This window comes from Lolium perenne, chromosome 3 (genome assembly GCF_019359855.2).
Source record: "Lolium perenne isolate Kyuss_39 chromosome 3, Kyuss_2.0, whole genome shotgun sequence".
Classification (NCBI taxonomy): Eukaryota; Viridiplantae; Streptophyta; class Magnoliopsida; order Poales; family Poaceae; genus Lolium; species Lolium perenne.
Genome location: NC_067246.2, coordinates 89238109 through 89262527, shown reverse-complemented (window position 1 = coordinate 89262527; position 24419 = coordinate 89238109). Strand labels below are relative to the sequence as shown.

The window sequence follows — 24419 nt, the reverse complement described above, 5'->3', positions numbered from 1 at the left end:
CACCAGACCTTTTCTGGTGGTTTCCAAAAGTCATAACTTACCGATACATGTGCGGATTATATCTTGGTGTGAGCCAAACCCTCTTTTAGCAAATAGATGTTTTTTTAAAGTCTTTTTCTAGTGACGATAGTAATAGTCCTTTTATAAATAAAATAACCATCTTGCCTTAAGTGCTAATTGTTTGATATGTTGAGTGTCTCTGGTTGAGTTGTTTGCTACAAGTTTTGTGTGTGTGGTTGATGCTATGGCTATGAGTTCATTGCCTTCTCTTTTATTTTGCGACGTTAGAATGCGAACGCTGTCGGAGAAGGAGAGGATTGATACGTTGCAAACGTATCTATAGATTTTTATGCTCCATGCTTGTTTTACACCAATTCATATATGTTTTGCTTACACTTTGTTGCACTTTTACATGATTTCCGGCACTAACCTATTAACAAGATGCCACAGTGCCAGTTCCCTGTTTTCTGATGTTTTTGTATTTCACAAAAGTTGTACAGAAAATATTCTCGAAATTGGACGAAACAAAAGTCGAAGTCAATATTTTACCGAAACAAAGATGAAGTCCGAAGAAGGGTCGAAGAGGCGCATCAGAGCGCCCAAACCACCCCTAGGCGCGGCCTAGAGTTGGCCCGCGCCTAGGGTAGGTGTGGGGCCACCAGGCACCCCACCGACCTAAATCTTCCGCCTATATAAAGCATTCCACGAGAAAACCCTGAATATACAAGCCTTCATCCATGAAAATTTCCGTCGCTGCCGCCATCGTCCAGACGAGTTTCGGGGGTTAGAAGTTCATGTTCCGGCACCCTGCCGGGATGGGGATTGACCCCCGGAGCCATCTCCATCGACTCCACCGCCTCCACTTCGACTCCATGACGGTTCGTGAGTAGTTCCCCCTGGCCTACGGGTTCTCGGCTGTAGCTAGTTGGTACTCTCTCTTTCCCATGTACTTCAATACAATGATCTCATGAGCTTCCTTACATGATTGACATCCATATGATGTAATCGGTGTTGTGTTTATTGGGATTCGATAAATTGTGGAATTATGATCAGATTATTCATCATATTATCATACTACTGTTATTTAAGATCTTGCATGCTCTCCGGTACTTGTAGTTACCTTGATCAAGTAGTTGCCTGTATCTCCAAGAGGGAGTATTTATGCTCGATAGTGGGTTCATGCCTCTAGCTTTTTGGAAGAGTGACTTTAACTTCTAAGATTGTAGATGTGTTGTTGCTACTAGGGAGAAAACAACAATGTTTTATCCGAGGGTAATTTTATTGTTTACTTTACACACGTTGCTTAATGCGATAGTCTCTTGCTTGCAACTTAATACTAGAAGGGGTTCGGATGGTAACCTTAAGGTTGATTATTAGTCATAGACGCAGTTGGATTACGGTCTATGTATCATGTTGTAATGCTCAATTAAATACTACATTAATATTTATCTTATCATAGCATGCATTGTCATACCCCCACATTATCAATTGCCCAACTGTAATTTGTTCACCAACACATGCTATTTGGAGAGTCTAGTGTAGATAGATGGGAACCCCGGTCATCATCATTGCTCTACAGTCAACTACGCACTGGAATACTTTCCGGTGCCATCTCCTCTGTGCTACTGCTGTTGTGTTACAATTGTCATTGCTCTCATATTACTGTTGCTTTCACTTCACCCCTGTTACTAGTGCTTTTCCAGGTGCAGCTGAATTGACAACTCCGCTGTTAAGGCTTATAAGTATTCTTTACCTCCCCTTGTTTCGAATCAATAAATTTGGGTTTTACTTCCCTAGAAGACTGTTGTGATCCCCTATACTTGTGGGTCATCAAGGATCTTGGTGAGGATTTCGAAGAGGAAGGAAGAGCAGATGGTTCATGAAGATGAAGTCCAGGGACAAATAGCCAACAAAGGCAAGCCACCTATTGCTGCATATCTTGACCTAATTATCTTACTCTTGCATTATTACCAGTTTTATAAATTGCATGGTTTATTTATTTGTGTGAGTGGTCCGGCCACTCGGTGTTTTATTATTCCACCCTTACGTGTGCAGCCCCCGTTGATACCTACTAAACAAATACCTATTAGTTATATGGTGCTTAACACCTTATCCTTCTTGTCGCTGCTTTTCAAAAAAAGCTGGACTATAGGTTGGGAGCCCTTTTGAAAAAGGTTTGTGAGAAAGTTTTCAAGAAAGGAAATTCTTCGAAAACCTTGGAATGGTGTAGCCCTGCCCAAGTTCGAGTTTATGAAAAGTTAAAGGTTTAAGGAATAAAATTGATGGAGGTAAGTGGAGAAAATTGTTTTCAAAAAACTTTGGTGATTGAGTACCTAACCGGACCTAGCTAGTACAACCACATTACCCTTAAGTGGGACGGGGCATAGCGTAGTAGTTTGGCTCGCCTTAGTTTTGGTCCTGCAAGTGTAGTGATAGTCCGACCACGGACTCTTCGACCGGGGTTCTTCCAAGGAGAAGGGACGCAACCCATTTGCCTTTTCAGGTACGCGGGGTAGAACTTGAGCTTCCATTGAGAGATGCCTAAGTGGTTGGATGGTATTCCGGAGGGTCGAGTGTGCTGGGAACCTTGCTACTCCTGGACAGCCCCCGAACTCTAGTGTTGGGAGGTACAACTCATTAGGCATGTCTTAGGCTAAGGCGAACAAGCGAAAAACTACGATCCGTTACCCGAGCCTCGCGTTTTGACGCTTGGTGAACCAGGGATGATCCCGGCGGATTAATCGGATCTTGTGGGGAAAGTGTGCAACCTCTGCAGAGTGTAAAACTATTCGAATAGCTGTGTCCGCGGTTATGGACGTGGTAATGGAACCTGCTTGGCATTAAAGAAAGTTTAGGTTTATAAAAGTGTTTTCCAAAGGTTTTGGGAAAGTATACTAGTGGGACTGGTGGAATTGTACCTGGGAGGTACGGAGGAAAGTTGACAATGTTGTTTTGGTCATCCTGATGGATGGAAATGAAAATGGGTCACACTTACCTATTAGTCCTCAAATGAAAACTTGTTTCAAATAGGTTTTTCAACAAAGATATAGAGATGTCATATTCTCGAGAGAAACTATCTCTCACTCCTTGTAACCCTAGAATAGTGCCTATTCCTTGCTACTGGCAAATATGCATATCCTTTACTTCTCTCTAAGGTGGTTTGTGAGTACAATTCATAATGTACTCATGGCTTTGTCCCTGGCTATTTACTTGGCCAGACTTGGTGGAGTTCGACAGATGAAGAAGAAGTTGATGACGTCTATGCGAGCTAGGAATGTCTTCCCAGTTAGTTGCCTGTAGGGTTGTGGCATGACTTGGGTCATGCGAACGCTTTCGTCTAAAGTATTTCCGTTGTGTGATTGTTGATCTCCTGCCATTGCGGCTCTTATGTAAGTATTGGTCATGTGACCTGTTGTAATCTTTTTATTCGGTACTGTAATGGATGATGTATTGATACCAGTTCGGTTATGCTTTCACGACACACTGAACATGGGATCGTGAATGTGTATGCATAACAGGTGTTTCGGACAGCTAGTCCGGGGCCCCACACTCACGTAGAGACCCGACCACGGGCTTCGGATTTAGCCATCACTTGTTGAAAATGTAGCCATGCCATTATACTTGTAGAAATTGAGCTAGTCAATATGCAAATTCCATGTCAATATGCAAATTCCATGTCAAAATGCAATCTCATTATTTTTCGTTTGACCTAGTAGATGGATCCGGACAAGGACAAAGAGATTGACAAGGAGATGATGGACAAAGTTGTTGGACTCTATGCACTTGTATGAATTATATGTCGTCGTTGGATTCTATGTTGTAATGGACTTTGTTGTTGTTGGTGGTGGACAAGGAAATGGATCCGGACTTGTGTATGCACTTGTTATATGTCGTCGTTGGACTCTATGCACTTATTATATGTTGTTAAAGTGCTACATATATTGTTGCTATGAATTATTGTTGTTATGAATCATATATATTAAATTATATGCAGAGAATAACGAAAAACAACAAAAACAGAAAAATAGAGGTTCCTTTGCCATGTGTATGCACACGGAAAAGGACATTTGGTCACTTTGCCGTGTGCATAAACACGGCAAAGGGGCACGTGACGCCAGCCTGTGCTCCTGGCAAGGCTGCTGCGTGCATGTTGATTTCTTTGCCGTGCAGTTGGACCAGCGGCGCACGGTAAAGACTGTGTCTTGTCGTGCGGGGCGACGCACGGCAGCGGTTGGTCACTTTGCCGAACGGCAAAGCGGCTAGACGCACGGTAAAGGATGCTCGCACGACAGAGGATTTGAGCGCACGGCAAAGCCTTTGCCGTGCAGCAAAGGCGAGGCGCACGACAACGACAGCGTTGCCATTGAAGGCATTGCCGTGCGGGATTTATCGTGCGGTCTCACACGGCAAAGCCTTTGCCGTGTGTACAGGCCCCTTTGCCGTGCAAACCGTTGCACAACAAAGCCTGATTCTGCCGTAGCGAGATGACACCAGCTTGCAGATGCCACTCAAGAGAATCAAATGATAGGGAATGCCTATGGCGTTCCATCTCTTCGAGGAAGAAGTAATGGAAAAGTGCATTCTGCCGCCTATCCGGCCGCACACTAGAAAATGGGAGTGTACGTACAAACAACAAAAGTTACAAAACGGCGAATAGCGATCTGGCAACTGCAGTCTCCCGCTGCAGCACGCGATGCAGAGGAAACCCATCGCCTTGAAGTTTGCAAGCATAAGCTGTGGCCACCATGCACCCCTCAAGAGTCAGGAAACAAATCTCTGAACTTCACAGCACATTTCGTGGTCTGCAGTCTGCACATTCCTCAAAGGATCAAAACATATCCAACTCTAATTTCTTCGTTCTTTTAAGATAAACGGGAGTATCCTACGTTCCTGAGTATTTACATTTGTCGAGGCTTCAGATTTTACCGAGAGCACTTCAATTTTATTCGTCAGCTGGAGCTTGTATGCTCTTGTAGAGTGAGGCTCTCACTACTTGCCTTACTGGAGCTTGTATGCTCTTGTACAGAGTGAGGCTCACTACTTGCAATCACCATGCAACTGTGTAACTATAGTTGACGGTTGAACAAATCATAGTACTTACTGAGTACATGAAAACTCAAAAAGGTTCTCGTTAATTTTTTTTGCTTTCTGGAAGCTTCTTCCTATGCCAATCTCAGACAATAACAGAGTGACTTTTCCCACATGCGATGGAACTGAGTGTCTCTGAACGATGGTTAAGTGGATGCATACACGGGAGTTGCGTATGGGATGGGCACAACCCATACGATGTGGAAAGTGTGTCTAATACTTCTCCATACTCCTACAAGATAGTATATAGCAACAGTGTGGCCAGCACTGTCTCGTTCATCTATATTTTACGTTTTCTATTCAAGGCAATACATATGATTGAATCTCTGAAATAAAAATGATTGAAGATAGGATCCCAATCCTATGTCTTTGGGGGCATAGCGACCGGCTAAAGTTGGTATTCCAAGATCCCACAAAAACGATCCCCATGCATATTCAGCACAGAGCGTAGGAAACTAGCCAGTGGTGCACCGGTATGAAGATTCCTTGGTACATAATTCTGGTAACATTATAGAACTTCCTCTCTTTTTATTGTTGTGTTTGGGTATCAAAATGGCAGTAATGTTTCTACTATTATATTTTGGTTAAAACTCTTACGAATATATGAGATGGAAGAGCAAACAACACACGGTAGAACATGGGTTCACATGAATCATATATTTTCGGTATTCTTTCATGTTGCCTTGATACTTACTAGCGTGAAATGTTAAGAAAAATATAACTATATGTGTCCTACACAAAAAAGAGAAAATAAAACTTTGGATTTTTTGCATAGTAAAAATCCGTGTTATTGTACTATTCCTTGAACACTTGTTTTCTTAACACAAGTTACATACTTTTGTATTTTATTTTGAAACTTGGCTTGAACATATCTTCATATATTCTCCACACACACATAATTTATGCCAAAATTTTAATATTTTTATCTGATATTATTGTACATGAGGGATCACATGGACGCATGCCCACCAAATCTGGGTGGGATGGGTGTTTACTTTACTGTGATAGATCTATTATAGAGTTTGCACATACAAATCTGAAACATTTTTCCTTGTATTAGCGGTCAAACTTTTCCAAGTGATACCATGACTGATTCCAAAGTAACATGTATAGAAGAACAAATGATTTAGTCCAACTTATTAACCAATATATTTCTAAACTTAGTTAACATTGTTCCGATGATGAACTTGAAACATAGTAATTTTGTAGGGGAGATGGTTGTTAATCGTGGGATCTTTTTCTAATATAAAGAAAATGGTTTTAGTGCCAAATATGGAATGGTAGACAAGAACTTCAAAGGATAAAGTTAAAATAAGCCCATGTAACATGGAGTCCTGAAAGGAGAAGTAAGTCCACTAAAGCCCACTAGTGCTTATTCCTGGTGGACAAAGACAATCCTCCCAATGGACGAAGTACACGGACTAAATAAGTCAATACTCACTTGATTTTCTTCTTTTCTAGAGTATATTATAGTTTTTTTCTAGAAAAGTTGATTTCCCCCCTTATTTCTCTCACCCAGCTAAGGGTATTGGTGATCTTTCATATAAGTTTTTCCCATAAAAGGCACCACACCAGTGATCTTTAATCTATCTATTATACTATGAAACAAGAACTCGCCTCTTTTGGTGGAACTAAAGCCTCTTGAGGTTACCATTTTGGCAATTGGGTCCAGGTGGAATTTCCTTCAAACTTGGGGCAATATTTGCTTCTAGCGTCCAACAAATCCGCCAGATATAGCCACAAGCTTTTTCTAGTGTATGCATCCATATGAATTATAAGAATTTTGCAAGAGAAATGCAACTATACAATTTATACATGCCTAACAAACATAATTTACTATATATATTAACGTTTAAAGTTCTGCATCAAATACCGTGTAAAATAAAACGTGTCTTACATTTTGAATGGAGGGGCCGGGTATCAACTTGTTTTCCAAGACAGACCAACACAAAAGTTAAGATTCTGTTTCTATGGGAAACAACCACGCTGTCGGGTACCCGGTGCTGGCGACGGTGGTGCGTTCGTACAAACCAGTTCGTTGCCATCTAGGAAGTGCCCATACCGCCTGTAGCTCAAGTTGCAAAACCCGCACAAAAAAAAGTTGCAAAACGCAAGTTTATTGTGTTCCCAAAAGCTGTGTACCAATCCGTCACCCCGCGTAGGCAAAAGGACCCCGCACATTGTATAGGCCAAATCAACGTAGCAGAGAACGAACCCGACGCTAGAAAAGCAAGGAGGCATTCACTCTCGACCTAGCTTTTGTGCAACGGAAGCATATGCATCTCGACCGGTCCCAGCTGCCCGCTCACCTCACCGTGCCGCCCAACCAATCCACGGCTGGAGTTAAGCTAGCGTAGGTCTGCTGCCGGCGGCGAGCACAAGCTAGCATATGTTCGCAGTTATTGCGACCTCGAGAATCAAGGTACCAGGACGGACGGCCCCGGTTTGATCACGAACACACGTTTGCAGATACCACCGATCCGTGCAAGCTTTAGATATGTTCACTACATTAGCAGAAAAGAACAATCTATTTCCAACTAGTTCCCACCCATGTTTAATTGCTCAACCGATGAATTGCGTACTGCTCCGATGGAAAAAGCGTTTTCAAACCCGAACTCATATGCTCCTGGTTTAAAAAAACGAAAAAATAAAAAACAAATTAAAAAAAACTGAATTTTGTGTAGAATGAACATGAACGAGGGTTCTAACTACACACACAAATTCTCCGAGAAAAAAACTTATGTAGTGGTATGGGCAAAAAGGATAAATCGAAGTGATTTAAGCAACAAATCTGGATGTTCCAAACAACACCTAATTTTGTATGTATTGCACCTTTCACTAGATATATCTTTTCTCGGAGATTTTTGATGTGTAGTTAGAACACTTGATCATGTTCAGTGCACACAAAAAATCTTTTTTAGTTTTTTTGCCATTTTTTTGATTATTTTATTGAACTAAGAGCATATGAGCTCGGGTTCAGAACTGGTTTTTCGCTGCTCCGATCTACTACATACTTGCCACCTTCACATCCATATTAATAGTCCCCCAAGCATCCAGAGTCTTAGAACATTTTCACCGGGGCTCCACTAACTACATCCGGCAACACTGACGGACGAGCTGTTTTGGGCACAAGCAAAGTTTGTTTCCCAATTGGGGGCGGCGGTCCACCGCTAGCTGCAGCCCCAATACCGCAATCTCAAAATGAATTAAAGACACAAAAAATGAAATTACAAATTTCGTTCAAACATTTCAGGTATTTGTAGGAAGTTTGAGCAAATTAAAAAAAAATCAATACTAAACCTAATCTAGCGCGTATCAAGGGTGCTCTATATATAACAGAGTGGGACTGTCCTCGGCATTGACATTATTTTCGCTGGGTAAAAAGGGTTTTATATATGCGTTTATTGACGGAGATTTGGTGCACATGGGCACCCGTGATCTCTTTTTTTAAAAAAAATATATATAATATTTTTGAATTTTAAATAATTCCAAAAAAAAATCTGCATATAATCAATGACATATCCCACAAACGAGCAACAAATGAAACTTAAAGCCCATCGCACACTGTATACACAAGCTAAGCAGTCGACAAGTTCACGGACGAATACCCAACCAAACGGTTCTGGAAACAAAAATATGTGTGTGCGCGAAGCGAATGGATGCTTGGACGGCCGGCCGGAAAACGCAGCGCAGATGGAATTCAGTCGGCCGATGCCGTGGTTTCGAGCGAATGCCATGACAGTGGAACGCAACGAGTTGACGTTGGGCGCATGTCAACAGAGACCCACATTGATGGGGGACGGCGGAGCTGAACCGAGCAACAGAGACCGTTCGCGGCCAGAACGGGAGGTGGGAGAAGGTGGACGCTCATGACAATATGCGTTTGCGGTACAGTACGTGCTAGGTAGATTCATTCCATCAATCAGAAAAAATCACAACAGCTAGCTCACCTAGTACTTCTACAAGTGGTACGAATACACAAGAAACAATCGACGTCACAGATACTTCTGTACACGTACGTATATGCTACTACGAACTGAACAAATCTCCTCGAATAATTGGGCCTCTATACCGTCCTAGGTTACGTTCCTCTATCTAGCTACCTAGTCGACTGATCGCTGTACGTAGCTAATAATTCTTCAATCATGCGGTTCAGTACATCTTCCCGATGAAGCTAGGCGCGCGAGCTTAGACAGGTGGCACTGCTGTCGCTGTCGCTGACGCGACCACCGGGGTGGCGTCCGCGGTGCCGTCCTTCTTGGAGGCGGCGGCGGCGGGCGGGCCGACGGGGGCGCGGCACATGGGGCAGGTGGAGTGCGCGCGCAGCCAGGCGTCGACGCACTCGGCGTGGAACAAATGCGCACACTTGGGGAGGCACCGCACCGTCTCGCCGGCCTCCACCTGCCCGAGGCACACCGCGCAGTCCGCCGCTGCAGCCTGCGCGTCTTCGTCGGCAACTGCCCCTGGGACGACGACGGCGGGGAGCTCGTACGTGAAGGTGGGGAGCGCGGCGATGGCGGCGTCGCTCATGCCGATGCGCTCGGACCCCGGGGAGGCGGCGCCGGCCTCCAGATCGTCGTCGCGCACAGCGCGCTGGCGCTGGCTGCGGGTGCGGCAGGCGTACCAGACGGCGAGGTAGAGGAGGAAGGTGGCGATGCCGATGGCGAAGGAGAGGCCGATGAAGAGCAGCCGCGACCGGTTGCTGTACCTGGAGTTGTCGGCGAAGAGCCATGAGGTGGGCGCGTTCATCTCGGACTTGGAGACTCCTTGGCCGCGCGCGTACACGGAAATGGCTTCTCGATCGATCGGCTTCCTCGCCGGAATAGCGCACCAGGTTGTGTGATCTTTCCTGCTTGGTCCACCCGAAGGTGTAGCTGCCGGAGCAAGCCGCAAGCGAGGTGTATGCTTCTTGTTTTCTTCAGGTCTCGTCTGTGCTGGGCCAAAACGGCGCGGAGGCCGTATATATAAAGGAGCCGGGCGGCATGGGTCTGTGTGAGGCTTCATCGCAACGGCACGGCACGGCGAGTCGGGCGCGTGATGCATGAGTGATGGTTACCGCCACAGATATTTGAGCAACGCTTGAATTGGGCCCGGGGTGAAAAAGGAGGATGGGGAGGATTGACAGCCGATCGAATAGACACACAAGAACCACTCATCGTCGTTCGGCGGTCCCTCGGGTCGACCAGATCTGTAAATCTGCTCTGCATGTCTGAGATGAGATCCCTGGATATTTTTGTTGTTCGTACAAGATGTACGTGTTACTACTGTATTTTTCCGTGCAGGCTGACTAGGAGAAGTTGTAAACTTGAGCATCCCCACCTATTTAGGATGATGAACCTTCATGGAATCAACTCGAAATCCATACAATCCTTAGAGCATCTCTAGGAGATCCCCGTTCGCATAATAACCGCCGATTTCCGTTTTGGAAGGCAACAAAATGATCGTTCAGATTCTGCATCGGATCCCCATTTACAAAAAAAAAAAAAAAATTTCGGGCCGCCCCAATTCACGCCACGCGACCCCCAAGTTCCCGGGTTGGAGGGGCTGTGCGAGCGCGACCTTGGCGCGAAGGAATTTTCAGCTCCTCCCTTTCCTCTTCCTCCCACCAACCGTCGCCGCCGCCGCGCGCCGGCGCAGATCCCGACCTCCCCCAGCCTTCCCCTCCGATTCTGACCAGTAGGTGCACGCGCGCGGGCCCACAGCGTCCGCTCCGCCTGCGGGCGCACACGAATCAGGCACCAATTGGCCGGAATCGACACCGCCGCACACGCCTAGCAGCCGGCCGGTAAATCTTTTTCCCAAGCTCCTCGCAGCCGCGGATCTGCCGCCGTAGCTCTGATGGTTTGCCGCGGTTGTTGCGCCTTGTAGATGGACCCGTGCGCGTTTTGTTGGAGGTTTCATCCTCCTCCGACGACTCCGACTTGGAGGAGCTGCTAGACGATGAGTCGGAGCAGACGGCGGAGATACTGGCGGCGGCGGCGGTCACGGACGTGCGGCCAAAGAAGCGGAAGGGCTCGACCATGGGGTGGCTGTGCATCCCGCAGAACCGCGCCCTCGGCTACACCTTGCTCATGCGCGATTATTTCGCCGAGGTTCCGACATATCCGCCCCATCATTTTCACCGCCGGTACCGAATGCGGCGATCTTTGTTCAACAAAATCGTGGCAATGTGTGAGGACAACACGCGCTACTTCAAGCGCAAAAGAAATGCCGCCGGGCTCATGGGATTTAGCGTGCACCAAAAAATATCCGCCGTTATGCACATCTTTGCATACGGCATTCCGGCGGACTATGCCGATGAGTATCTTCGCATAGGCGAGGATAAGACGTTGGAGTCCGTCCGTCGTTTTTGCAAGGTTATGATGCGTGTGTATGGGCCGATATATCTTCGAGATCCCAATGCCGAAGATACCGCAAGATTAATGGCCGAGAACGAACAATGATATCAATATAGACTCGGCTTGCTAAAGTTGATGCCCCGGCTTGCAACTACACCATCAACGGGAGGGACTACACAATGGGGTACTACCTTGCCGATGTTATATACCTAGGTTGGGCCACATTTGTGAAAACCATATGAGAGCCAGGGAACAGAGTTGAAGCTGAGTTTGCAAAAGCACAGGAGGTAGCTCAAAAAGATAGAGATCGAGCTTTCGGTGTTTTGCAAGTTAGATTTGCAATAGTTCGAGGACCAGCCCGATTTTGGGATATGAACACACTCAAGGACATCATGACCACCTGTGTCATTCTGCACAATATGATCATTGAGGATGAGAGGGGTTTGAACTTTTCCATTTTCTTTGATAATGTTGGCACCCGGGTCAACCTGCAAGAAATCCAGATATTGTGCAAGCTTTCTTTGAAACATACCGTCTGATTGAGAATGACAAGGATGCAAAACATCTCCTGGAAGATCTCGTTCGTCACCATTGGCAAAGGCACGGTAACTAGAATTTATTTGTGTTTCCAACCATTTGTTATTTGTTTCATTTGTTGTTGTACCATTTTGATTCATATTGTTCGAAAACATTTGTTCCAATTTGCATTGTTTTTAATGTATGACAGTGAACATTTGAGTAATAACTCGGATTATTGCTGTATTTGTCGTATCAATTTGTGTAATAATTTGGATTATGCTATTTTTCAAAAACTTATGCGCCGCGTTTGGCGCGTCTGGACTGTGCCACCATTTTTCGGCCTCCAAAACGCGTTTGGGATGGCCTGGATAGCCGGATTTGGGGTTTGCGGTTTGGGGGATCTGCTACAGATGCTCTTAGGACATCTCCAACGGACCGACGCATTTCAGACGACCAAATTGTCCGCGTGCGTCTGTTTGCGTCGACCCGCGGGCGCCATACGGGCCGGGAAGACCGTTTGCGTCGGGGGTATCCCAGCGGTGCGGACGCACTATTTTAGCACAGACACCATCAAGGTCGTTAATTAACGGCGGTTTAACTTCCCGTCGAGGCATGACGCCGGCGGTTACCGGTTCCCACGCGAGGACGGTCGTCCCCGCCTGCCCAACAGATTTGCGCTTTTCAACGGCGTTTAGCGCGCGCGGGAAACGACCTGCACGGCAACACCGTTTCCCGCCCCGCCGTGGCTATATATGATGGACACAAGCCGGGGTGACGGGCACACCTCAACCTAAACCCTAGCATCCATCCATGGCCGAGCACAACCTTAGTTGGGATCAAGTTGTTCAGATGTGCTGTCAAGTCCACCCGGGGGAGAAGGAGCAGCTAGCCGCCAACGCCTTTCCGACCGAGCAGCTGGACCGGGAGGCGGAGGTTGCGGAGGCGGCAGGGCGCGCGCTAGAGCGTCAGCGCATGTTGGCGGCCAGGGCGGAAATCGCTGACGCCGGGGCCGAGCTCCCGGAGGCGCGGGCGGTGCTCGCGGAGTTGCTGGAGGAGATGGCTCTTGCGGCGGCCCCTCCGTTGTCGGCGGCTCCTCCGTTTCCGGCGGCCCCACCCGCGGACGCCGTCATGTACGACATCGCCGACGGTGACGAAGACGTACCCTACCACTTCGAGTTCGCCGGTGACCAGAGTGTTCTGGTTGCCTCGTTCGAGACCCTAGCTGGGGACGCCCAGCGCCGTCAGGCTTGGGCAACGGAGGAGGAAGCCCATAGCTATGCGGTCGCCATGGCTCGGAGGTACATGTGCTCCGACTTCGATTCGGTCGCGTGGAGGAGACCTTCTCCCGCATGGGTCGAGCAGGAGAACCGGGAGCTGGCGGACGCCATCGCCGCCAGGGACGATGCAGGTGCGGCGACGGCGGCTAGGGACAGGGCCCGCTAACATGCCCACATGGTGGCGGTGGAGGCGGCGACGACGGAGGACGCGGCGGATGCGGAGGTGGCGGCGAAGAGAGTCATGTGGACTCCTCTCTGGCCGAGGCCCTCGAACGCCGCAGGCGGCATGACGAGATGTCCGGTCGCCAGAGTGCGGGCGCAAGGAGTGCGTGAAGCGCTCGCGCTTCGACGACGGCTCCGGACCCTCCGGCGACCAGTAGTAGGCAGCGCGACTGCGAGTAACCCGGCCGTGGTAGGCTGTGCGGCAGCAATTAGGTACGGCTGTTGTAGTTTTAGGTTAACTCGACTAACAATCTCTATAAAGATGGTACTTTTGGCCATTCAACAATAATAATAAAGGAATATTTTGCTTACCTAGTCGATGCCTAGCGGGCCCGGATACAACCAACACGGTCACTTTAGGCGACCGCGCAGCAGCCACGAAGACGCAAACCTACCGCATATTTGGGTTGCATTTGCGTCACCGTGGACGGTCCGGTCACTATGCGTCATCCCGCTGGAGCAGGATCCAGATTTTTCATCCCCGCGGATTCAAACGGTTTCGTCCCGTGGATTCAAATACATTTCATTCCCTCCATTTCACAATAAGTATTGCGGTCTTGTGTAGATACGGCGCATTTTAATTGTTGACCATCTGTATCTAGATAAATTTGTGATATTTATTTTGAAAAAGATGAGCGTATTCCTGATTAGGAACATGTATCATTAGATATGATGTTCGCTGCCAAACTACTTTGCTCGCATTATCTTCGCCTTTTCGAAAGCAAGAGGGACCTGACGTGCTGGTTGCCAACTTGCCATCCATCGTGCCTCATTTTTAGAGCATTCCGCGAACTCAAATTTCAACCATATATAGGAGTTCAATCTACTTTGCGTACGACACAAACGGATATGTATGAAGGCCTGTATGTGTGGTGGCTGGACGTACGTACGTACGCGGCGATAAGCGACAGCGTTTGTTGCTTCGTTTCATCGTTTCCCTAAAGCTACCCTCGACGATGTCTCCCCAGAGCCAAAAAGGCCCAATGCATGAACGAGTGTTGCAACCATGATGGCGAAAGCTCCGGTGCATCAGAAAGAAATGAGGTGCGAGTATTCGTATCACCTCCCGTCGAAACCCTCCCTTATTTCTACTCCCTTCCCACACCGCCGATTTCTAAACCATCACCCGCCCCCTTCGAGCTCTCTTCTCCGGTCGGTTAGCAAGATAAGCAGATGGTGTTGGCGGTGACGGTGTCAGGGCGACTATGACCACTTCTTCGAGCTCTCCACTCCCTCGCCCACCTCCAGAGTAACATCACTATGACTTCTTTATGCACCTCCATGTAGTTAGGGTGGATCTATGATTACTTTAGCTTAGATTTGTCACTACTGTATACTTTTATGTTAGATCTTTGACTATTCTAGCTTCGATCTACGGTTGTAGAATGTTAGGTCCGTGATTGTTTACCTCAATTGCGCTATCTTAGTTAGTAAGTTCTTGTTCTAGGTCGGCCATTAGCATGTCTTTTCTTATTTTGTCTTATTGTTTGCCTAATATTGTGCTATGGTCGTCTTGTATGATCTTGTTCTATGTAGACCTTTGGCATACTTTTAGTTTTCTTTTTTCTCTAGATTTTATCATGGTCGTCTTCTATGATCTTGTTCTATGTAGACCTTGAGTATGTTTTTTTTTATTGTTTGCCTAGATTGTACCATGCATGCATGGTAGTATTGTATGATCTTGTTTTACGTCGATTGTAGCATGGTTCAACTAGTTTGTACATTCTGGGATCGTCAATGTAGGACTCGTTGTGCGATGATTTTCCTTCGTCGGGCTTTGGTCCTCTTTGAGGACGCGCAAATCCCATCGTTGTCGATGATTCGCAGGCTCACTTGGTGAGAAAAATGTGGGGTAGGTCAGAGTTCTGACTAGCCTCGGCAAAAAAATCTCGGATCAATGTCGCGGAGCTATGCGGAAAGCCTTATGAACAACGCCACATCAAAGGTTGCCCCTGACCATTGCAAAGGGTAAGGAAGGCGCAGAAGATGCATGATGCTCATGTTGTGCGCAAACTTCACACTGCGCAGATGAAGGGCATCATGAAGTAGCTGCCCTTCTAGTCCTCATTCGTGCTGGAAAAGATGTGTGAGCTCATCAACTGGTTCAAAGAGGTACACCTTACTAATATTTACAAGGCCTTGTTTGAGCATTGTGGAGCCTAAGTGACTTCTACTAAGGTCTACAACCACCTGAGGAAGTGAAGCTGAGGTGGATCCATATTAACAAGCTCAAAGATCTGAGCGGTGCTCAGTGGAATGAGGACAACTGCAGCATTATGTTAGAGGCTGGCCAGTATCAGGGACAGATCACGTTAGCACACTCCAACTATGTTACAACTAACTATGTTACATTTTTCATTTTATCATCCATAGACACTTGTAACAGTTAGATACCATCATCATCAATGGCCCAGATAAGCCTTCCACTGGACACGCACCTAGAGGTAAGAGGAAGAGGTGTGGGGTGGCTAAGGATGAGCTCCAGACCTTCAGCCGCATGACTAAAGCTGCCAAGGACGTCGCTCAAGCGATCAGGGAGAACAAGACAACTGACATGCACCAGAACTCTACAAGGCCATCATGAGCGTTGTTCACTTCTCCCAGGAGGCTCTCACGGCAGCTCTTGGACGCCTTGTCGACAACAAGGCACAAGGTACCAACTTTTTTGGCATGGAGGAGAGCCACGGTACCATGTGGCCCAGTATCTACCTGCCAAGCACTAGAACAATCTGTAGTGGTTCCCTAGGGCCATGCGGTGGGTGAGGATGTGATATGTTGCAAACATATCGATAATTTTTGATGCGCCATGCTTGTTTTACACCAATTTCTATATCTTTTGTTTACACTTCATGGTATTTTTATGCATTTTCTGGAACTAACCTATTAACAAGATGCCACAGTGCCAGTTCCTGTGTTCTGCTGTTTTTGTATTTCAGAAAAGTTGTACAGGAAATATTCTCAGAATTGGACGAAACAAAAGTCAAACCTCCTATTTTTCCCGACACGAAGACGGAGTCCAAAACAGAGACGGAGGAGGGCACCGAGGTGGCCACACCATGCCATGGCGTGGGCCCACCTCTGACCGCGCCTGGCTATGGTGTGGGCCCCTCGGGCGCCCACCGACCTTGCCCTTCCGCCTATATAATGCCTTCCTCGCGAAAACCCTAAAGACGAAAGTCATATTTCTCGAAAAGTTCCGCAGCTTCGCCGTCATCGAAGACAACTTTTGGGGGTCAGAAGTTCCTGTTCCGGCACCCTGCCGGGACGGGGATTGACCCCCGGAGCCATCTCCATCGAGTCGACCGCCTCCACTTCAACTCCATGATGGTTTGTGAGTAGTCCCCCCATGGATTATGGGTTCTTGGCTGTAGCTAGGTGGTACTCTCTCCCATGTACTTCAATACAATGATCTCATGAGCTGCCTTACATGATTGAGATCCATATGATGTAATTGGTGTTGTGTTTATTGGGATCCGATAAATTGTGGAATTGTGATCAGATTGTTCATCATGTTATCATACTATTGTTTATTTAAGATCTTGCATGCTCTCCGGTACTTGTGGTTACCCTGATCAAGTAGTTGTTTGTATCTCCAAGAGGGAGTATTTATGCTAGATAGTGGGTTCCTCTCCATTTAATCGGGAGTGACAACAACCTCTAAGGTTGTGGATATGTTGTTGCCACTAGGGGTAAAACAAAAATGCTTTGTCCAAGGATAATTGTGTTGTTTACATTATGCACTTTACTTAATGCAATAATCTGTTGCTTGCAACTTAATACTGAATGGGGTGCGGATGCTAACCTGGAGGTGGACTAGTTAGGCACAAATGCATGCTGCATAGCGGTCTGTGTATCATGTTGTAATGCCCAATAAAATACTATAGTAAACTTTATCTTATAATAGCATGCATTGTCATGCCCTCACAGTTATCAATTGCCCAACTGTAATTTGTTCACCCAACACATGTTATTTGTTTGGAGAATTACCACTTGGAACCCCGGTCCTTCTGTCATCATCATTGCTCTACAGTCAACTACGCATTGGAATATTTTCTGGTGCTATTGCCTCTGTGTTACTGCTACACTGATGTGTTACCATTACTAATGCTCTCATAGTAAACCTTCTTTCACATCACCACTGTTACTAGTGCTTTTGCAGGTGCAGCTGAATTGACAACTCCGCTGTTAAGGCTTATAAGTATTCTTTGTCTCCCCTTGTGTTGAATAAATAAATTTGGATTTTACTTCCCTCGAAGACTGTTGCGATCCTCTATACTTGTGGGTCATCAAGACTATTTTCTGGCATCGTTGCCGAGAAGCATAGCTCTACTCATAAGTTCACCTGGGGAGTACACATTACCCGTCTCTCAGTTTTTATTTTATTTTGTCTTGTCTAGTTTATTTGTTCTTAGTTTATTTCTATTTAGTTGTGTTTTGTTTAGTTTACTGTTGTCTAGTTTATTTTTTTCTTGTTTTATTCTTCTTATATACCTGAAAATCCATAAAAAATTGGAAAACTGAAAATCTAAAAAACTGTTGTTATGGAAGAACATGCTAGAACATCTATGGAACTTAAAGAATTATTTATAAAGTATAGAGAATAAATTAAGGGTAAAGTCATGATAGGTGTGTTAAAATAGTTGAAAAAATGAATTTTTCTTAAACGCCATGATATAAATTGTTGCTCTGAACAGGATACTAAACATCTTAAATTCCAATGTGGCTTTAGTAAAGAAGTTTTAATTGTGAACTATCACTGGAATAACTATATTCATCTTGGATTTGAAAAAGTAGAACAATTTGTTTTATTTATGGGAGCTTCTGAAATAGAATCCTTCATGTCTAAAAAGTATGAAACATGTGTTGCTTGTAATAAACTTAAAGATATGTTCTCTTCTATCCTTGATTATTGCATACAAAATTTTAGGAATAATTGTTATATCATTGATTATAAAGAGAGACTCAGTCATGCACAAGAATGTATCCACAATTTGCAGGAACCTGTGAAAGAAGAAATTGTTGAACCTAAAAGCTCATTAGATGAAAAAGAGGAGGAGATTGATGAACAAAAGGAGCAAGAATGGATTAGCTACCCATGCCTACCTTCTAATGAGAGTAACTTTTTAACTCTTACACTATTTGATTGTCCCACATGCTTACCAAAGGAGGATGAATATTATGTTCCTGTGGATTCTCTTGAATTATTTACTATGAGTAAAACTTGTGATAATAATTATGCTCCTGTTATCTATGGTAATCCATGCTACTTTGATAAATCTTATCATAATCCTTTATTTGTGCCTAACTTCGAACTGCATGGTACTAAAGAGTTTTGCTTAGAATTGTTTTATGATAAAGCTCTAGATGATGGTCCTATATTGGTTCATAATATTAATTTTACTACTATTGAAAATGGGATTGGAGGAGTCTTGACTTTATCTTGGAGCCCCATACCTCTTGAGAATGATCAATCATCTTGTTATAAAATTGTTAAAAGTGGATTTGAATGTTTTAATCCCACTATTTTTGGGGTTATCATGTGTTTGTAGATCATGAAACGCATGCTTTATGTGATTGTTATATTGTTGAGTTTATTCATGATTCTACTGAAAATTATTATGAGAGAGGAAAATATGGTTGTAGAAGTTTTTATGGTACTAAAACATCTCTCTATATGCTGCAAGTTTTGAAGTTACTCTTGTTTTATGTTCTTATGCTTGTCACTTTGTTCTTTGTGAATTTATTTGTGTACAAGATTCCTATACATAGGAAGTGGTTTAGACTTAAATGTGTTTTGAATTTGCTTCTTGATGGTCCTTTTGCTTCATTTTCTATTTTCATGAGAGCATCATTAAAACTATCAAGCCTAGCTAAAAGGCATTGAAGAAAAGCACTCTTGGGAGATAACCCATGTTTTATTTCTGTAATTTCTCTTTTGTTGAGTCTTGGAAGTTGTTACCTCTATAATAACCTCTCCTTATCTTTATTTTTCCAAGGATAGCCTCTAGTAGGAAGAACGTAAGATTTGGGGAAGTTGTTGTCCCGAAACAGATTCTGTAGTGCCACCAAAAAAATTAGTATTTTCAGCCAGAACTTCGGATTGATCTGAACATTTTTGAGCACCTGCCCCAGGTTATTATCTAACTTTCATTAGTTTTGCACTTTTAGACTTGAGCAACATAGGATTTTCGAAGAAAAAATCGATATTTACCTGCTGTTCTTGTTGGAGATATGCCCAAGAGGCAATAATAAAATGGTTATTATAATATATCTTTGTGTTTATGATAATGTTTACATACCATGCTATAATTGTATTAACCGAAACATTGATACATGTGTGTTATGTGAACAACGAAGAGTCCCTAGTAAGCCTCTTATATAACTAGCTTGTTGATTGATAGATGATCATGGTTTCGTGATCATGAACATTGGATGTTATTAATAACAAGGTTATGTCATTATATGAATGATGTAATGGACACACCCATTTAAGCGTAGCATAAGATCACGTCATTAAGTTATTTGGTATAAGCTTTCGATACATAGTTACCTAGTCCTTTCGACCATGAGATCATGTAAATCACTTATACCGGAAAGGTACTTTGATTACATCAAACGCCACTGCGTAAATGGGTGGTTATAAAGGTGGGATTAAGTATCCGGAAAGTATGAGTTGAGGCATATGGATCAACAGTGGGATTTGTCCATCCCGATGACGGATAGATATACTCTGGGCCCTCTCGGTGGAATGTCGTCTAATAGCTTGCAAGCATATGAATGGTTCATAAGAGACCACATACCACGGTACGAGTAAAGAGTACTTGTCATGAGACGAGGTTGAACGAGGTATAGAGATACCAATGATCAAACCTCGGACAAGTAAAATATCGCGTGACAAAGGGAATGGGTATCGTATGTAAATGGTTCAGTCGATCAGTAAAGTCATCGTCGAATATGTGGGAGCCATTATGGATCTCCAGATCCCGCTACTGGTTATTGGTCGGAGAGAAGTCTCAACCATGTCTACATAGTTCGCGAACCGTAGGGTGACACACTTAAGGTTTGATGTCGTTTAAGTAGATATGGAATATGGAATGGAGTTTGAAGTTATTTTCGGAGTCTCGGATGGGATCCAGGACATCACGAGGAGTTCCGGAATGGTCCGGAGAATAAGATTCATATATAGGAAGTCATTTTCTAGGTTTGAAAATGATCCGGTATTTTCTCTGGAAGGTTCTAGAAGGTTCTAGAAGAGTCCGGAAGAAATCAGGATGGAAGGTGGAGTGACTCCACCCACCTTGGCCGGCCAGCCTAAGGGAGTAGGAGTCCCAAGTGGACTCCTCCCCATGGTGGCCGGCCACCCCACCAAGGAAAGGGGGGAGTCCCACTCCCCCTAGGTTTGGTCATATGGAAGGTTTATGTTGGGGTCTTATTCGGAGACTTTTGACCTAATCCTTGGGGCTTCCACCTATATAAAGAGAGGAGGGGAGGGGCTGGCCGACCACTCTTGGCTCCACCTTGGCCGCACACCTTTGAGGGCCGGCGCCCAAGCCCCTCTCCCCAAACCCTAGCTACTTCTCCTCCACCACCTCTCCCGCATATGCTTAGCGAAGCTCCACCAGAGATCTCCATCAACACCGCCACCATGCCGTCGTGCTGTCGGGATTCCAAGGAGGATCTACTACTTCCGCTGCCCGCTGGAACGGGGAGAAGGACGTCGTCATCAACACCGAACGTGTGACCGAGTACGGAGGTGCTGCCCGATTGTGGCACCGTCAAGATCTTCTACGCACATTTGAAAGCAGCAAGTGATCGTCTACCGCAGCAACGAGAGCCTCCTCTTGTAGGCTTTGGAAATATTCAAGGGTTAGTCTTGTTCATCCCCTCGTTGCTTCCATCTTCTAGATTGCATCTTGGCTTGGATTGCGTTCCCGCGGTAGGAATTTTTTTGTTTTTCTTTGCTACGAATCCCTTCAGTGGTATCAGAGCCGTGTCTATGCATAGATGGTTGCACGAGTAGAACACAATTGTTTTGTGGGCGTTGATGCTTTGTTGTCTTTAGTTCGAGTACTTTGCATCTTTGTGGCATGGTGGGATGAAGCGGCTCGAGCTAACTTTACATGACCGCGTTCATGAGACATGCTCCACGTTCGACATGCAACTTGTATTGCATAAGTGGCTTTGTGGGTGTCTGTCTCTCCCACCATAGTGAAGATTCAATTTACTCTTTCTATTGACAACACTAGTATCACCGTTGTGGTTCATGTTCGTAGGTAGATTAGATCTTACTCGAAAACCCTAAACCACGTAAAATATGCAAACCAAATTAGAGACGTCTAACTTGTTTTTGCAGGGTTTGGTGATGTGATATGGCCATGATGTGATGATGAATATGTATGAGATGATCATTATTGTATTGTAGCAACCGGCAGGAGCCTTATGGTTTTCTTTAAATTTCATGTTGAGTAGTATTTCAAAGTAGTTGTAATAGTTGCTACATGAGGTGAACAACCAAGAAGATGGCGCCATGGACCTTGACGCTAAGCCAACGATGATGGAGATCATGCCCGTTGATGATGGAGATCATGTCCGTGCTTTGGAGATGAAGATCGAAGGCGCAAAGACTAAAGGGCCATATCATATCACATATGAATTGCATGTGATGTTAATCCTTTATGCATCTTATTTTGCTTAGAACGCGACGGTAGCATTATAAGATGATCCCTCACATTAATATCAAGATAATAAAGTGTTCTCCCCTCGTATGCACCGTTGCACTGTTCGTCGTTTTGAAGCATCTCGTGATGATCGGGTGTGATAAACTCAACATACAACAGGTGTAAGCCATGTTGCACACACGGAATACTAGGGTTTGCTTGACGAGCCTAGCATGTACATACATGGCCTCGGGACAACGGAAACCGAAAGGTTGAACACGAGTCATATGGATGATATGATCAACATGTTGATGTTCACCATTGAAGCTACATCATCTCACGTGATGATCGGTTTTGGTGTAGTGGATTTGAATCGTGTACCACTTAACAACTATGAGGGATGTTTTATTAAGTGGGAGTTCATTAGTAATTAGATTAAAACATGAACTAATTATCATAAACATAGTCTAAGTAGTATTTTGAATTATTTGTAGTATTGGCATCCTTTTTCTACCATGCGTTAGTCTTGTAATTGAGATAGAAATACTGTTAAAATCTGACAAGAAACTTTACGGACTGGTACCGTATTGTTAAAGAATCATGAATTGATTAAGTCCTATTGCAAACTTTTAGTAAACCTCACATTGTTGATTCAAAAAACTATGGTTTCAATTAGTACCTAAAGTTATCTTGTCTCCGTGAAACTTGAAGTTCAAATCTGTTTGAAAAGTAAGGAGCTGAAAATTTAGTTTTCATAAATAATCAAGGTATGAGATATATGTGATATCTAAGACCTTATTGCAAGATGATAGAGTATAATTTGGTGAGACTACATAAACTCATAAGTTTTATGGGAATGTACGAAGGTTGAAGACGCAAGGCGTACCAATCCTCCAACTATTGGGGCACTAACAATATTCGCATATCCATGAAGTAATCGTCCTTAGTATGCACCGTTGCTATGACTTGTCGTTTCGAAGCATCACGTGATGATCGGGTGTTATAGATTCTACGTGTGCATACAACGGGTGCAAACCAGATTTGCACATACGAATACTGAGGTTAAACTTTACGAGCCTAGCATGTACAGACATGGTCTCGGAAAGTCATCATGATATGATGGATAAAATTATGAGTGAAATTGTTCATCATATTACAAAGTTACTAATAGTAAAATCGGAAACACTTGTCATATTATGATCAACTTCAAAGTAAGAACCTCAAGATAATTGGTATTTGACCAACAAACCTAGAAGTTATTGATGTTGAAGTGTTTTTATGAATAATGAGGAAAGCTAAAAGAGAAACTACAAAAGAACATTGGCAGAAAAAAGTAAAGACTAGAAAGTCTAGCTCAGGTGTATATAAATGATATACATGTTATGGATGTATTCCTCGTTTAGTCACACAATGAAATTCTTGGGTATTTATACCATATTGGTTGGTATGAAGTGTCATACAAAACAACGCAATACAAGAATACAATGGCCTAAGTGACTGACAAGGAATATGATAGGAATGCACATCTGGAACAAAAAATAAAGTGTTATTATGTTCATCGTTGGCATTCTATCTAGCCCTTAGAATTTATAATAAAGAACTTAATAATTGTTAGTTCGCTCTGGTCAAATGAAAACAATGAGTTGTTCAAATTATGACATTACTCCATGTACGATGGATAAGTTATTATAAATCTTAATGGTGAAACACACACACATAATACTGACGCTAAAATGCCATAAGGCAAATGATTTGAATTCCACTTATTTGTGGAGCCGCCATTTAGGTCATGTTGGAAAGGAACGCATGAAGAAACTCCATGCAAATGGATTATTGGAGTCATTTGATTTTTGAATCATTTGGTGCTTGCAAATCTTTTCTAAAAGAGAATGACTAAAATACCGTTCATAGGCCAAGAGTTGAACGGGCAACTAACTTAGTGAAAACATACATGATGATGTATGTGGTTCACTGGACATAGTTGTGTGCAGGAGATTCTTCTACTTCATGAAAACTTCAAACAATGAATTGAGTATATATATGGATATCTTCGATAAGGAAAAAGTTTGAAACATTTGAATAGATTCAAATAAATTTCAGCATGAAGTGGAAATCATCGTAATAGAAAAGTCAAATATCTATGATTGGATCATAGTGGAAATATTTGAATTACTAGTTTTAGCGAACATCTAAGAAGTTATGAAATTGTTCTACAAACTCACATTTCTTGGAGTATCATAGTGATGATGAAGTATCCGAAGAGATGTATCCAAACCTTGTTGGGTCAATGATGAGATAAAATATTAATGCCATTATAA

At 44.2% G+C, this 24419-nt stretch overlaps 2 protein-coding genes across 2 annotated transcripts; one reads left to right on the top strand and one right to left on the bottom strand.

Moving 5' to 3' along the window:
- Nucleotides 1-8970: 8970 nt before the first annotated feature.
- LOC127321434 (RING-H2 finger protein ATL39) lies at nucleotides 8971-10040 on the bottom strand. Its single transcript, XM_051350475.2, has one exon. It carries the CDS (start codon nucleotides 9835-9837, stop codon nucleotides 9277-9279), a length of 561 nt encoding a protein of 186 aa, XP_051206435.1. The 5' UTR covers nucleotides 9838-10040; the 3' UTR covers nucleotides 8971-9276.
- Nucleotides 10041-11108: 1068 nt separating this feature from the next.
- On the top strand, nucleotides 11109-11531 carry LOC139837937 (uncharacterized). Its single transcript, XM_071827262.1, has one exon. The coding sequence runs from the start codon at nucleotides 11109-11111 to the stop codon at nucleotides 11529-11531; it is 423 nt and encodes a 140-aa protein (XP_071683363.1).
- Nucleotides 11532-24419: the final 12888 nt, after the last annotated feature.